This window comes from Podarcis pityusensis (genome assembly GCF_964106645.2).
Source record: "Podarcis pityusensis genome assembly, chromosome: 8".
NCBI classification, from domain to species: Eukaryota; Metazoa; Chordata; class Lepidosauria; order Squamata; family Lacertidae; genus Podarcis; species Podarcis pityusensis.
Window position 1 is genome coordinate 26,084,876 of NC_138033.1, and position 15,366 is coordinate 26,100,241.

The following is a 15,366-nucleotide window of genomic DNA, read 5'->3' on the forward strand; positions in this document are numbered from 1 at the left end:
AAACGAAGCCGCTCGCAACCTCTCCCGGCTGGAGAGGTTGCGCATGGCTAAAGAGGAAGCCAAGACAGCCAGCGGGATGGATCCCGCTCGCTGTCTTGGCTTCTTTGCTCTTTGGGGTTGGGGGGGGAATAAATTTTCCCCCTTTATTCCCCCCCCCTAAAAACTAGGTGTGCCCTATAGTCTGGTGCGCCCTATAGAACGAAAAATACAAATTACAGCTGTTTTATTTTAAATGGTTGTGACCTGTCCTGAGATTATTATTAACTACCTTTCATTGTAAGATCTCAGGGCAGGATAAGTGAGAAGTGGGATAGAATGCTGAACTTCATTTGTGGCAACCCACCCTGCAACCTGCTGGTGATAATAATTTATAATAATAATAATTTATTATTTATACCCCACCCATCTGGCTGAGTTTCCCCAGCCACTCTGGGTGGCTCCCAGTCGAGTGTTAAAAACATACAGATGGCCGAGTAATAAATTGTTTAACAGTAACAACATAAATTCTGTAAACAAACACATCTGGAAGACAAGGCTTCTCTATCCCTGTCCTAAATCTAATTAGAATTTTATTTTTGCAAACAAATGAGGACTTGGCTGATCTCTCTTCCTCTTCCCAGCCACCCCCATAGTTTTCCAGTTCTGTTTCCTTCAGGGCCAGATTTAGGTTTGATGAGGCCTTAAGCTACTGAAGGTAATTGGGCCCTTTATATGTCCAGTTGTCCTTTGTCAACAACAAATTGTCACTGTTTTTTGTGTTGAATATATGCTATATCTTAATTCATGGACTCAATAGGTATCTAAAGCCATTTGGACATAACAAATAGGAGCCTACACAACACAAACCACTGTTGCTGTATGTAGGTTTTACTTTGTTTTTTATCTTATATTTTGGAAATGTACATCCAGTGTGTTTTTTTCATTAACTTTTTTTTCGGGCCCCCAAGAGAGTGGGAACCTAAGCTATAGTTTGTTCAGCTTATACGTAAATCTGGCACTGGTTTCCTTGCTCTCCCAGGTCTGCAAATTTGGAAAGAGAAGCCAGAAGAGGGCAAAGGAGGAGGAGAAAGCCATGTCACACAGCTACTTCCAGATCCTTTCCTTACCTCTCCAGTCAACACATGGAAAAATCAGGCATGTTGTGGCAATCACAACACTGTTTGGGGGAGTGGCTTCTCCTCCCACTCCATTGAACACGTAGTAACCGCCCGGCCAGGTAAGAAGGGCCTGCCCTGAGCAGGAATGTGCTTCATTCCTGTGGGCAAAGAGGTCGGCTCTTATTCACTTCTGCCATCTCTGTCATAGTTGCAGTTTTAGCTCAGATTTACACCTCCTGGTTCCTACCAGTTCCTCGAGTATGGGCCAGCCTGGAGTCCCATGAAGGCGCAATAGGCGGATACAGCACCCTCCCAGTAACATACAGCTGTCCGATTTAAAAAGATTCCCCCAAAGTTCAGCTCTCCCTCTCACCTCTCATCCAGGCCACCACCATCTTAGTATTCCAGGTGGAGATGGGATCCATGTTCCAAGCCCTGGCTTAGTCCCTTCTGGACACTCCTATTCGAGGAATATGTTTCCGTTCCAGGGAAATCACGGATGAAACTCAAGACGCACCTGCAGGTTCCAGCAGGTAACTCCCAGCTGGGTTTCTGGTTGGTCCGCCCACTTGTCACTCGGCAGTAAAGCCCGCCTTCTCTAAAACGTTGGATTCTCTAAGGCAGTTAGTAAATGTTGTTCAGCTGTCCCCCTTTGGGGAATTGGGAAAGGTAGAGGGGGCAGTTCACCCCCGTTCAAAGAAGCTCTCATTCTCCAGTCTTTGGGTGCTGATAACCTTTTGGCTGCTGAGAAGGCACACACTCCCTCCTCATTTTCGAGCGTCTGATTCAACAGGATGCCACACAAACCAGTTTCACCGCCTTGTCTAACTTCCTTAAAGGTACAGTGCATTTATCACTCTGAAGTTTGCCTGGAAAGGTAAACCTGCAGTCTTATACACGCTTATGGGAGAGCAAGTCCACCTCAAATATGCAGGGATATAACTTCTCAGTAAACACACACTGAAGAAAAGGGCTGCGTAGGGTCTTTCTGCACAAAGAGGTATGCCATTTATCATTTGCACAATTGGCCCAGTAGGCCCTGGCGAGTGATTCATGGTATTGAAAATATTCCTGAACCGCCCTTCATCAGAAGACTTCAGGGCTGGGTGCAAAACTGAAACAATGCACACAACATAAAAAAGCAGAAAATGAAAAACAAAATTCTAAACACATAAAATGGGAGAATATTTTTACTTGTTTACATTTATATCCTGCATTTCCTACAAGGAGTTCAAGGTATGGCTCTCTTCTCCATTTTTATTCTCAAAACGACCCTGTGAGGTAGGCTAGGCTAAAAGACAGTGACTAGTCCAAAGTCACCCAGTGAGTTTCATGGCTGAGTTGGTATTTGAAGCTTGGCCTCACAAGTCCTAACCACTACACCACATTGGGTCTCACAAAAGTTGAAGGAGCAGTTCTGCCTAAAATTCTATCTAAAATTCCTGGTCAAATAGCAAAGATTGTGATGTTGGTGTCAGACAATTTTTTTTTTTTTTTAAATCATTTATTTTCCACAGCACCATCAACATTCATATTGTACCCCACTGCTCTCCATTGGCATTTATTTCATCCATTTCTCACATGGAAAAAGGTAAAGGAATAGTGTCTGGCACATCAGTGAACTGGAGACAAAACCTGTGGCTGGTGACCATTAACCATAGACAGTCAAGCCAGCTCCTACCTGCATATCTTCCTGGGAAGGAATACAGGAAGCTGCCTTATACCAAGTCAGATGCTTTTCCAAAGTCAGAATTCAAGTCTAGGGTTTGCATGTTCTCAGGTAATTTCTCTATGCCTTTACTGCTAAGCAGTAGCACTCAAGTTTGCTAATCCTAACCAGGCAGGACTGGCTCTACCATTAGGCAAGGTGAGGCAACTGTTCCAGGCAGCAGGTGTGGAGGGGACAGCAGCAGCAGCTCCTGGCTCCTGTTCTTTGGTTATGCTAGAAGAGATAGCCAAGTATAAAACCAGGTGATAAGATACAGCTCTTGAAGGCTTCCCATCCCTGAGCTCAATGCAAACAAAATCCAGAAGTATTCATTGTGTTTGCAAATACTACAGAGCTGAAATTGAAGTGGTGGTTTTACATTATGGCATGTTCATCTTAAAATCAGGGTAATCTGAGGATTTTAATCACTTGGATGCAAACTCTTGAAATCTGAAAGTTATGTTACAAAAATAGGTGAAGGTAAAGGTACCTCTGACCATTAAGTCCAGTCATGGACAACTCTGGGGTTGCGGCGCTCATCTTGCTTTACTGGCTGAGGGAGCCGGCGTTTGTCCGCAGACAGCTTCTGGGTCATGTGGCCAGCATGACTAAGCCGCTTCTGGTGAACCAGAGCAGTGCACGGAAACACTGTTTACCTTCCCATCGGAGCGGTACCTATTTATCTACTTGCACTTCATGTGCTTTTGAACTGCTAGGTGGGCAGGAGCAGGGACAGAGCAACGGGAGCTCACCCCCGTCATGGGGATTCTAACTGCCAGCCTTCTGATCGGCAAGCCCTATGCTCTGTGGTTTAGACCACAGCGCCACCCACACCCCTTGGTTACAAAAATATGTTGCGGCAATAATTTCAGAGCTGCCAATGCCTACAGAGTAGTATTTTAAAATAAGGAAAGAAAGAAACCTGCACATGATCAAATAATGATCTTCAAACTTTTCAGTGCTGGTGTGAAGATGAGCTCTAATCACCGCTAGAGGGAGATAAATTAGCAGACAAAGAATGCCAGAGATCTACTCATCACTGAAGACATCACTGCATGCATAGCTACGTATCTATGCTGTTACATCATGGAATAATTCTTCAGTAATTTCTGTGTCAAAGTTGAGTTGCTGGATTGCTTTCAAGAGGATTAGCAAATTCATGAAGGGTCAAGCTATCAATGGGCAGTAGCCACAACAACTGTTTTCTACCTCCACTGTCAGAAGAGGCACACGCCCCTGAATACCAGGTGCTGGGACTCACAAGTGGGGAGTGTTGCTGTTGCACTCAGCTCCTGCTTGTGAGCTTCCCATCAGCATCTGGTTGGATTTAGGATTCAGGATTAGATGGGTCATTGACCTGATCCAGCAGAGCTCTTCTTATGTTCTTAATTGTTTTCTGCAGGTTATTGCCACTGAAAGCATCAGAGCAGGACCAGTGAAAAGAAAAGTTGACCACATTGCTACATTTTTTTTGCACTATGCCTTAAAACACGTTCAAAGCACATTCTTTCCCTCAAAGAATAATGGGCACATTCCCCCTTAATATGTACATTTTTGTTAGCATTGCTTGGAGAACTGCATCGTACAATAAGTGTGAATTTCAAAGGATGGCTGTGTTTTGGTTCTCATGTTGTTTTGAGAAGTGTACAATTTAAATGCAAACTGAATCAATATCCCTTGGAAACAGAATGGTCCTTTTTGAATTATTATAATTTTTTGAATGCAGGTCAAGGCAGAGAATTGTGAACTGGCTGAAGGTGAAGTACCTTTCTCAGAGAATTTTATATGCTCTATTGGATTCAAAGTGTCTTCTGAGACTCTCTTCAAACTTCTCTTGCAAGGGCTCCAACATCAAACTGCATGAGCAGCATTGCTGTTCATCATACCACCTTGCAGTTCCACTCAGGGGAAATGCAATCCCACAGCTAACACCAGTGTGAAACATAAAAACCAAGTTCTGCAAACAGCGAGAAGTTTCAGGGGGAAGCTGGTTTCCTTTGCCAGGAGGTCGCTGCAATCTTAGCATCAGCGTTCTGCAATATTTGTGTTTATTTACAAATATACAGGTGGAGCATAGCTGAAGATGAAGCTTGCACATTCCAAGAGACAGTCAACAATCCATAGGAGAAGCTGACCTTATACTGACTCAGTTCAGTGGTCCATGTAGTTCAGTACTCCCTATACTGACAGGCACGGACTCTCCAGGCTTTGAGGCACAGAGTATTTTCCAGCCCTACCTGGTGATACTAGGATTGAACCTGGGACCACTGAGCTACAGCCTTTTCCTGGTGCTCCTTCGTAGCTTCTCTAGGGAACCGCGAGCATCCCCACAGTTCTGAGCCTAAACCTCAGTTCTGTGTCCTTCTCCAAACTATAGCCTATTGTTCTTTGTTTTCACACCAATTTGTTCTCTTCCTCCTGACTGGCATGGATGGGTATCCAGATGAGTAATCTCTTCTGACAACCGTCTTGCCTTATTAGAGTCCCAAGAAGACAAAGCTCCAGAATCGGCTATCAGCATTCATTTGTCAACTTTCAGGAAGCTGCCCACATATTTGCCTTGGGGCAGCCTACACCGATAGTCCTGTTTGGAAAAATCTGATAGAAACAGCACACACATACACTGTATTTTTCTGGTTTTGACATTTTGCAAACAGCCCTGGAATTTTTCACAAAGAGCAGGAAATCAGGGGAAGGGCACCTATGACCTACCAGGTGTTGTTAGACCACAACTCCCACAATCTCTGGCTGAGGCTGACAGGAATTGGAGTCGAGCAGCATCAGGCAGTGATGGCTAGTGCCTATTAGGGCTGGCAGGGTAGAAGGCAAGGAGACAAACACTAGGTGGAGCCAGAGCCAGTGACAGGCAGAGCCAGCTACTTCTAGTTTTTCCCTTATCCTCTTCTTTGCTGAGTTCTACAAGGACAACACTGCATCTAAGGCGGAGCAAGCAATGGGCACCTTCTAGACTGGTTTTAAGAAGACATACAGGTGGGTGCTGGCTAAGGGCTGACAGGTCAGTGGGGAAGTGCCCCATTTGCCCTGATAGACTAGCGTCCAATCAGTCAAATTTGATGTGGGGCTGGCAGATCTGCAGCCTGTTTTAGGGATCACTTTCAGTGCCCTCTTCTTGTAAATTGGTGCATGAAACAAATATTGCCAAGAGACCAGAGGTTGCCTCAGAGCTCTCATCCAAAGACAGTTAAACACTCTTCACTGCTACCCTGGGCTGCTCACTGCCCAGAGAAGTGGGGGTAAATATAACAGAAGGCAGATGTTGCCTCCGTGCTTCCAAGATCATTTCACAGTAATTATCTTTTGCCCCACCTTATTTGGGGAAGATGACCAGGGGCCAGCAGATTAACAGGAAGCAGAGCATCAAGATAATCGCCTGTGATTTATTTCAAGCAACTGTATGGCTCAAAGTAATCTGCAGCTGGTCCATTGATTGGAGCTGGTGGGTTTCCTCTCTGTATGTAGACTGGAGTTGTTTCAAAATATTTCACAGTGTAGGGCCTAGGCATAACTGGCTAAATATTTGATGCTGATGAACTGTCACTCCAAAACTCATGCCACTTGCAATGAATAGGTTCCACAATTGAATCCCCTTATAAAATTCTGCAATTTTTTTTGAAGTTATGGACAGGACAGGAACATTCATCACTTTTTGTCTATGCCTGGCAGTCTCTAGGTTACATTACTGCCTCACATTATATGTAGGGCTGCCTTTAAAGATGGTTCAGAAACTTCGGCTGGTGCAGAATTTGGTAGTCAGGTTACTCACTGGGGCAAGGCATTATGAGCATATTGCACGGATCTTGACCTGACTTCACTGACTTCCAATTAGTTTCCAGACAGACTCTGGTAGTATGATTATGACACCCATATTTCTTACTTTCACAACAATTTCTTTTGGTACAGTTGCTTTTTAATGGATCTTCTCAGCAGGTACCTGTATAAGTGTAGGTTGTTGTTGTTGTTGTTGTTGTTGTTGTTGTTGTTGTTGTTGTTGTTGTTGTTTTGCGCTCCACGGCATGATGTCCTGTGCAGGGGAACTGCCATACCACCGTAAACCCAGCGCTGTTCAAAGTGCTGGTTTTGACCTACAGTATAAAGCCTTAAACAGCTCAGGACCGCAATACCTGAAGGAGCATCTTCCCATAGGCATTTGATTGGTCACTGTGAGAACAAGATGCTAGACTAGAAGAGCCTTTGGCCTGATTCTGCAAGGCTCTTTTTATGCTTTTATATTCAGTTAAAAAAAAGTTGGAATGAAAAAAATACATTTCAGAGGACGATGGATGCATCTTTAGGTCACCTCCCCATCTTTACACTCACTGACCTTTCCCACAATGCATCTGCTTTAGGTGGCAACGTTGTGAAAGCACCCTTTGTTGGTAAGGCCTACAGGTACAAAAGCCTGTGTTGTATGGTTATAGCCACATTTTGGAAAGACTTAAAAGATGCAAACTTTGAATACTTGGCATAAGGCGTATTGCCATTATGGAATAGTATTGTAGCTGCACCCGCTGAGACTGGCAAGAGGAACGAAGCACAAATACATCTTTCCTGGAGAATGGCAGAGCTTTATTTTGTTTGGAAAACCAAAGACCAGTTCCAAAGGTTTCTACTCACTTGTAGATCACATAAAGAGCATGTTTTACAGTTGTATACTGTTATAAATCCTGGTGTATGTATGGGAATGCTGACTTCCATAATGTACTTTAGGGGGTTCTCCAGGGAAAACTCCATTGGGTTTGTTGGGTTATCTTTGTTTCTCAGACATATATGCACATGATTTTGAAAATAATAAAATTAGAAGAGGAAAGGCGAGCTTTGAAATTTTTGCTGCATCGGGGTGGAACTTGGTTCTCCTTGGATGGTGCGAGCAGCACAAAGCCCTCACAAGTTTTCTTTCCACAACCAAAGCCGACTCCTCTTCACACGTGGATAGCGTGCGGTCGGCAGAGCAGCAGGCACTGATCTCTTGTGACAGCTGCTCCTGAGGCTGGCTGCAGAAGGGATCGTCATCGGGCAGCGATGGGAGGAGGGCGATATTTAAGCGCTCCCGTAACACACTTGCCCGACTGTACTGCTGGAACGCGGCACACAAGGATCCAGAAGCTGGTGAGTGGTGGGATGAATGCTTATGAATATCACCCTTGCGTCTGAGTAAAAAATGAACAAGATGTGAGCAGGGCAGGCTGAAGAATGGGGAAGATGGTTGGGAGCAATGGGGGAATGTAGGACGATGTTCCACCGTGCACCGCTGTGACCCAGGGAATTGCCCTGCAGTAGGCGACTGATGTGGCTGAAATGTGAATTGTATTTACTTAACTCTAAAACAGTCCGTGCAGTTAGCCCTTAGCAATGGTGGGCACTCCACAATTCATTGATTGCCAACTGGGCTACCTATAGACAAGATCTATAGACAGTTCCACAGTTTCAGTGGGTGTTTGCTGCAACCTCCTCCTCTTCCTCTTCTTCCTCCTTCTGTTCTTGGTCATCATGTTCTAACGAGCTCTTTCCCCTTCCTCCCACAGCCTGAATCAACTTAAAATAACTGTACAAAGCTACGAGGGAGGAATCAGAGGGGGGAAAGGTGACAGCAACCTATCCTTTCTCTCACTTGCTCTGGGCTATGATCTTCCGCCTGAAGTGTTTAACCCCAGGGTACTTCCGCCTCCTACAAGTAAGCTCAATACTTCTTACCTTGCGGAGTGTTAGAATATTTTAAAGTCTGTGATCTTGAGCAGAATCAGCTCCAAAGTAGCGTATTCAGTAGTGTGGTTAGGTAATTTTAGACTCTGAATGAATTGTTACCCTGCCCTTTTGACACCTGCGATGTATATTTGCAGGACCCATCCTATTTTTTGTGATTGCATTTTGTGATTTTAAGTTACAATTATTTTATTAATGTTGTGTTTTAAATTGATGTAACCTGCCCTGGGTCCTTAGGGTGAAAGGTTGGCTAATAATAATAATAATAATAATAATAATAATAATAATAATATGGAGAAACTCTTTAGATCTCAGGTGGAGAACCTGTGGCCTTGCAGCTGTTGCTGGATTACAGTTCCCATCATTTCTGACCATTGGCCATGTTGTTTGGAGTTGATGGGATATGGAGTCCAACAACATTTAGGAGGGCATAGATGGCTAGCAGCCATGGTTTGTCAGTTAATGCTAACCCTGCCCCACACCTGTTCGCACTCTTGGGTCATCTTTTCACCAAATGCCAAGTGCCAGATTCTATCAAGCCAAGTTCTTGTCGATAAGTGGTTTCACCACTTTCCAGTTCCTAGCAATTTCAAGGTGTGCCGCAACTAAACCTTTGGAGAGCCTTGAGTTTTTCAGTTGATGCATTCACTGAGAACTTGCCATGATCCATCCACTGAGTAGCCAAGGAACACTTAACACCGAAGCTCAGTGGGGGCTTACTTTCACGTAAAGATGCAGTTAGAAGGGTTGCAAGCTCTCCGAGCTAGGTCTTATCTCTGTCTTAACCAGAAATTCATTGATTGCGATGGAACTTGTTTCACAGCAACAGATACGTATCAACAGTGAGGATCATTTTAGTTTTGCAGCTGACAAAAAGTGACCATAGGCTGCTGCCACTTTGAGCTGGGGAACACCTTGTTTAACCTTATCACCTCTGGCTGTTCTGCTTTATTGTACAAAAGCAGCTATCTCCCAGCTTCTTTTCCTTGGGGAACAAAAGAGGTAAGAGCCATAGCTCAGCCACAGAACATTTGTTTTTCAAGCAGAAGGTCCCAGGCTTGATCCCTGGTGTCACCTGGGAAAGATTGTGGTTTGAAATCCACTATAGACAAGGCACAGCTAGGTGGACCAATGGTCTGACTCTGTTTAGGGGAGGGGGCACTAGCTCAGCAGTTGAGTGCATGATTTGCCTGCTGAAGGTCCCAGGTTTGACCCCCAGGTAGGCCTGGGAAAGATCCTGTCTGAAATCCTGGAGAGATGCTGCCAGTTAGTGTAGACAATACTGATCTAGATGGACCAGTGATTTGAAACAGTGTAAGGTGGCTTCCTACATGAGCGTGTGGGGCGGGTGAATGGGGAAGCAGCATTATTCTCCACCCCCATTAAGAAATTGGCCTTCCTTAGCCTAAATCCCACTTGCACATCTTCTGACATCCAGCTTCCATAGATTTTTTTTAAAAGCCTGAATATTAACTTTGCACTCTTATTAAGTTAATATGAATATTAACTTAACACCTGCACACCTGCCTTCAAACCAGGTTGCCAGTTTAACACTCCAAGCTCACGTGAACAAGAGCTGGCTAGCAACATGCATCTCTCAGATCACACTGCCTGCCGAACAGAGCTGTGTGTTTCTGGGCAGGGGAGGAGAGGGGAGGATGCTGCGTATGGCGGAGCCACGTGAGGAGATGCTGGCTGGTTCATGCAAAGCCCTGCTGTGCTGGAGACTGCCCTTAGTTTAACCATACTCTAGGGTACCCAAATGGAATTTTCAGCATCATCAAAAAGGAATAGATCCACTGGCTAATCCTACACTTGGTACCTGTCCCTGGTACACAAGAGACATTTGGGGAACTGCTGAGAATACCTTTTTAAAGCGTTATTAGTACAAATACACACAAAAACTCTCTCACTACCACCATCTCTCTGCCAAACATGCCAGGCAGCTTTCAGATTTCTGCCTCCCTCCGTCAGGTTTCTAGAAATTAAGGTTGCAATCCTGTACTCACTCCCCTAGGAATAAGCCACACTGGGACTTGCTTTCGGATAGACCTATAAAGGATCATGCTGTAAATTTCTGGTTCTTGGCTGTAGTGTGCATGCGCATGAACTCACAATGTGTGTGCAGTCTCCTCCACCACCTACCTGGCTGGCAAGCGTGGCTGATTTGCTTGACCTGCAGGCAAGGTCCATTGCAAAATTAAACAGGCAACCCTATTTCTCCCCCGAGTGTCATATAAGGAAACAGCTCTAATCACTTAATTAACACAGAATTGCTCCAGCAGCCTGTGTAATATCAGCTACTTCAAAGTTAATGATGTACAACTAACCAAGATGACAATCCCTGAGGCAAACTCTTCAGCAAAGTTCCCTGTTTGCTAGGATGTCGAGAGAGGGTGTGCCTTAAGTCTAAACTGGTGGTGCACAATGCAGAAGGTATGGTCTAGTTTGCCAAAACACAGTGTAAAAGTAAACAAAGAAAGGCTCGTTCTTGGAAAGGGATTTAGCAATTGTTAGCTACTGGAGCGGTTTCTTCCATCAGATGTCAAGGAAATAAACAACTACTGTACCTGACTTTTAGAAAACATCTGAAGGCAGCCCTGTTTAGGGAAGTTTTTAATGTTTGATATTTTATCGTGTTTTTAATATTCTGTTGGGAGCCACCCAGAGTGGCTGAGGATGCCCAGCCAGATGGGCGGAGTATAAATAATAAATTATTATTATCAATCATTAAAAAAAGGTAGAGGGTTAAAACAAAACCAAAACGCTGAAAAACCTCTCTCCCGCTGCCTAAAAATGTAATTTGTAATACAGTATCGTATTTTGGTGTTGGGGTATAATTCATAGTATGAAATTGACCGATTTGCACTATACAAATGCTGGGTTTGCTTTTGACATTCTAAGGCAGCGGTGGGGAACCCATGGCTCTCAAAATGGTGGCTACATTTCCCATCATCCCTGATCACTGGTCATGCTGAAGGAAGTTGGGAGTCCTGCAGCATTAGAAGAGCCCTGCTAGATGAGACCAAAGGTTCGCCTAGTTCGGTATCCTGTTCTTATGGTGGCCGACCAGATGTGAACAGGAAGCCTGCAAGTAGACATGAGGGCACCGCTTTTGATGCCCAACAACCCTGGAGAGCCACTGCCAGTCAGGATGGGTCAAGTGGCTCTGACTCCACCCTAGTTCTAAAGGTTTACACCTCAACTTTTCCATCCCTACAGATGCAACTGGCCAGTGGACTGGAGTCGGAACCTCAAGACCGGCTGATGAATCACCTGGCTTTACTGCTGGCCATTATGGGATTAAGCCTCTCCTATTACAGCGCCCGGCAAATGAGTGAAGAGACCAAACCAAATCCGGAACCTTGATGCTTGGGCTGCCAAGCAGCAGCTGCACGGGCCAAAGAGGATTCCAGGAACGCACAGAAAAGAAACAAGGTTGGAGAGAGACCCTGGCACGCACTCTGCGGCACAAGCAGCGTCCTTTAGGTATCCTGTGCATGCACCGGCTGGGTGGCTCACATTAGAAAACTCAGCGCCAACTTTCCTTGTTCTTTCACAGACGGTGTGTTGCTAGTGCCCCTTCTGGCCATGCTAGTTTCATTCTCTCCTCCTGGATCCTCCTGGTCAACTCAGCTATTGCCCAACTTGCTTCATTCTAGTTTCAGGGGGCCACTACCAGGGTCGCAGCCCCCTGACCCAATTTACCCCTGGATCTGATCCTCATTCAAAGCCCAGAAATGGATTTAAACCAGGATGGCCACGCAGGAAGGAAGCTGAAGAGCTAACCTCATTGGTTGGGTCCAATATTGCCTTAGCTTGTCACAGGAAGCTTTCTGCCTGGGCATGTTAAGGTTGCCGTCCAGGGGATGCAGCAGGGAATTATTATTATTTGACACTGTAAGAGAGTTGGGTCTTTTCTTCACAGGGGGTTAACAGCCACACATGGTGGCAGTTGAGCTGGTGTCACCTACTCACCTGTCAGCAGGGGTGATCTTGCAGCCCAAAACCTTCCTGCTAAACACAACGGCCACCCCACTTGTTTTATGAAGCACCTGAAAGACGACATACATTAAGTGATATAGCCCAACGGAGAAAAGGGGAAATTGCCAGTTTCTAGAGTATCAACAACTCAGCTGCTCGGTTTGTGAAGTCAGAAACCACCCTGTCACAGCAGAGCATGCAGGTCCTCCTCTTAGCATCGTTCTAAGCTGCTAGAGTGACATGCACACTCCTGCCAGTTGCTGCCTTAAAGCAGTTATGGCGAACCTTTTGGACCTCTAGATGCTGCTGAAGTACAACTCCACCAGCCCCAGCAAGCATGGCCAATGGCTGTTGTTCAGCAACACCTGGAGGGCCAGATGTTCCCTGCATCTGCCTTACAGCATTGATCTTCAATGCGGTGTTAGGACCCTCATATGGGTACCAGCCTGACTTAAAGGGGCTGGAGCAGTGGTTAAGACAAGGATGGGGAACTTTCAGCTCAGAGGCCAAACGTCTGGCCCTCCGAACTCTCCCCAGGCTACACCCCTCCCTGGCCCTGCTTTACACCCCGGATTGTGTCCTAGAAATCTGATGAAGCCTCTCACTTGTCCAGATGGAAGATGTAGAGGGGTGTGTGCAGATACTGTACAAAAGTTAAAATTTGCATTTGTTGCTCTTCCCACTTCTGCCTCCAGCCCCGTCCACCACCAGCATGTGGCCCTCGGGAGCTTGCCCAGGAGAGAATGTGGCCCATGGGTCAAAAAAGATTCCCCACACTTGTTTTGAGAGAATAGGGAAGAGGGAGAAAGACGACATAGATCCACAGTAAGAAATTAAATATGGATCCTTTGTTATCCTTTGTTACAGATGGAGGTTTAAAGGTGGGTCTTTTATAGACTAAGATTGAAGTCTTACACGATTCCCAAAGAAAAGGGGTTTATTCCTGGAGGGCCAGGCCCACCCCCTCACAGTATGTAGAGGGGCAGGGAGAAAAAGTCGGATGAGCATAATGCACTGCATTAAAAGGCAAGCGAATGTATTACGGACGGTTGAACGAGCGCATTTGCTGTCTGCTCCCTCCCACTTGACTTGGCCAAAACAGTGCATCATGGGAAAACCAAAAGGAACTGCAGACTGCCCCTTACGTAACAGAATATGTGGCCAGACAGCTGTGACCTACATCATGCCTTTCCATGAGCAATTAAGGAGAGGGGGATTTTTAAAGGCGCCCCATGGTTTGGGGTTGGGGAGGAGTTTCAAAGGGTGCAAAGGCGAGGCAGGTGAATCTTTCACCTCTGACAGGAAGATAATTGTTGCCTTCTTCAGGGAGTTTCAGACTAATTTACCCACAGAACACAGGAAGCTGCCGTTTACCAGATCAGAGTGGTTTTTGCATTTTGCCCAGTATTGTCTACTTTGACAGGCAGAGGCCCTCCAGAATCTCAGGCAGAGGCCTTTCTCATCACCTGCAATCCGCTGCTCCTTAAGCTAAAGATACCAGGGCTTGAACCCTGCATACAAAGCAGGTACTCTGCCACTCAGCTATGGCCCCCCGCCGTTAAATCTTCAACACCAAAATCTGCCCTTGTTCCTCCCTGGATTAGGCTCTTGCTAAGGCAGCTAGATCTCAAACATCACACTAGCCGATTCATCTGTCTCATACCAACAATGCTAGGAATAAACGTGTTGCACTGTGTACAATAAATCTCTGTTTTAAAGAGTGTTGCCTGTGTCATTCCTGGGAGCAGCTGTTTGCTACATGACCAAAGCCAGTCTTTTCTTAAGCAAGGGTGGGGAAACCCCAGGGGTCAAATGTGAACCTTCAGACCCTCTCTCTGTGCTCCCTGGGACCCTGTGCAGGCCCCTTCCCTCCCAAATCACAACAACAAACAACACAGAGTATCAGAGTTTAGAGACTTGCAACAGATTCCATGATCAGAGCCATAAACAAAGGCTAGAATAGTTCTTGACTCTGTGTCCCTCCTAAATAGCTAAGGGAGAGGCAGTAGTGGCGATTAAAAGCATCCCTCCCTCTTCTTCCAAAAGCCTTTTTGTATAGAGGCTTAATCTCTGCTGATCCACAGCAAATGATGTGCTTGTTTCAGCAGATGTCAACAGCTAAACGCGTTGCAGCAATATGCACAAATGGCTGTGGCAAAGGATTTATTTCTGCTCCTAGGATGCCAATCATTTATAGCAGGGGTTGGAAACCTTTGGCTAGCCAGGTGTTGTTGGGCTCCAGCTCCCATCAGCCCCAGCCAGTGAGGCCAAGGGTTGGGGATGATGGAAATTGTAGTCCAGAAATATTTGGAGGGCAGCATGTTCCCTTCATGTGATTTCTAGGGTCTAAAAGGGCTAGCAATATATTGATTCAACAGGCATGACAAGACACATAGCGTATACAAGATGTTAGGGCCTGACTCACTCGATCACAGCAGTATTACGTTTAATGATACTTCCATATGGCCTAGAAAGTGGACATGTAGTATACACCACAGTGTAACCCAAAATGATTCAATTACTTCCATACCACCCAGAAATCTGAACCTGGTACACAGTTCCATGCTTACCTAAATGAGATGTACATTTGCACTATCTCATTCAACCACCTAAATACCAAAAAAGGTTTTTTAAAAAAACCACAAATGCATCCAGACCTTGCAACGTAATATTCCTTGTTGTAAGCTAGCAGACCATTTGTAAAGAATTATCAACTGATAATGTTACACAACTACCTATTTAAATGTCCACAGGACCCACAATTCAGAACTCTCCGTCTGTTGACATCAGGCAGCTGCCTTCACTGTTCTCTTTGCAGAGCCTGCTAAAAACATTTTTGTTTAGGCAAGCCTACCC

The 15,366-nt window shown here is 45.4% G+C and overlaps 1 protein-coding gene and 1 long non-coding RNA gene across 4 annotated transcripts in view; one reads left to right on the forward strand and one right to left on the reverse strand.

The window, feature by feature from the left end:
* CNKSR1 (connector enhancer of kinase suppressor of Ras 1) overlaps positions 1 to 1,599 on the reverse strand; it is a 30,735-nt gene extending 29,136 nt beyond the window's left edge. The window contains exon 1 of the mRNA XM_081016368.1: positions 1,471 to 1,599. Within this exon, the coding sequence (XP_080872494.1) occupies positions 1,471 to 1,522 (52 nt within the window). The 5' untranslated portion in view covers positions 1,523 to 1,599. The remainder of the gene's footprint in view (positions 1 to 1,470) is intronic.
* A 201-nt stretch (positions 1,600 to 1,800) lies between these two features.
* On the forward strand, positions 1,801 to 14,228 carry LOC308482894. 3 transcript variants are annotated; one of them, XR_013989485.1, is made up of 4 exons: positions 1,817 to 1,936; positions 4,208 to 5,796; positions 8,349 to 8,497; positions 11,749 to 14,228. It is a non-coding gene; the product is annotated as an uncharacterized lncRNA (long non-coding RNA). The 3 variants fall into 3 exon arrangements; XR_013989484.1 differs by lacking the exon at positions 4,208 to 5,796 and having other exon boundaries at positions 1,801 to 1,936; XR_013989486.1 differs by lacking the exons at positions 1,817 to 1,936; positions 4,208 to 5,796 and adding an exon at positions 7,330 to 7,932.
* The last annotated feature ends 1,138 nt before the right edge of the window (positions 14,229 to 15,366 follow it).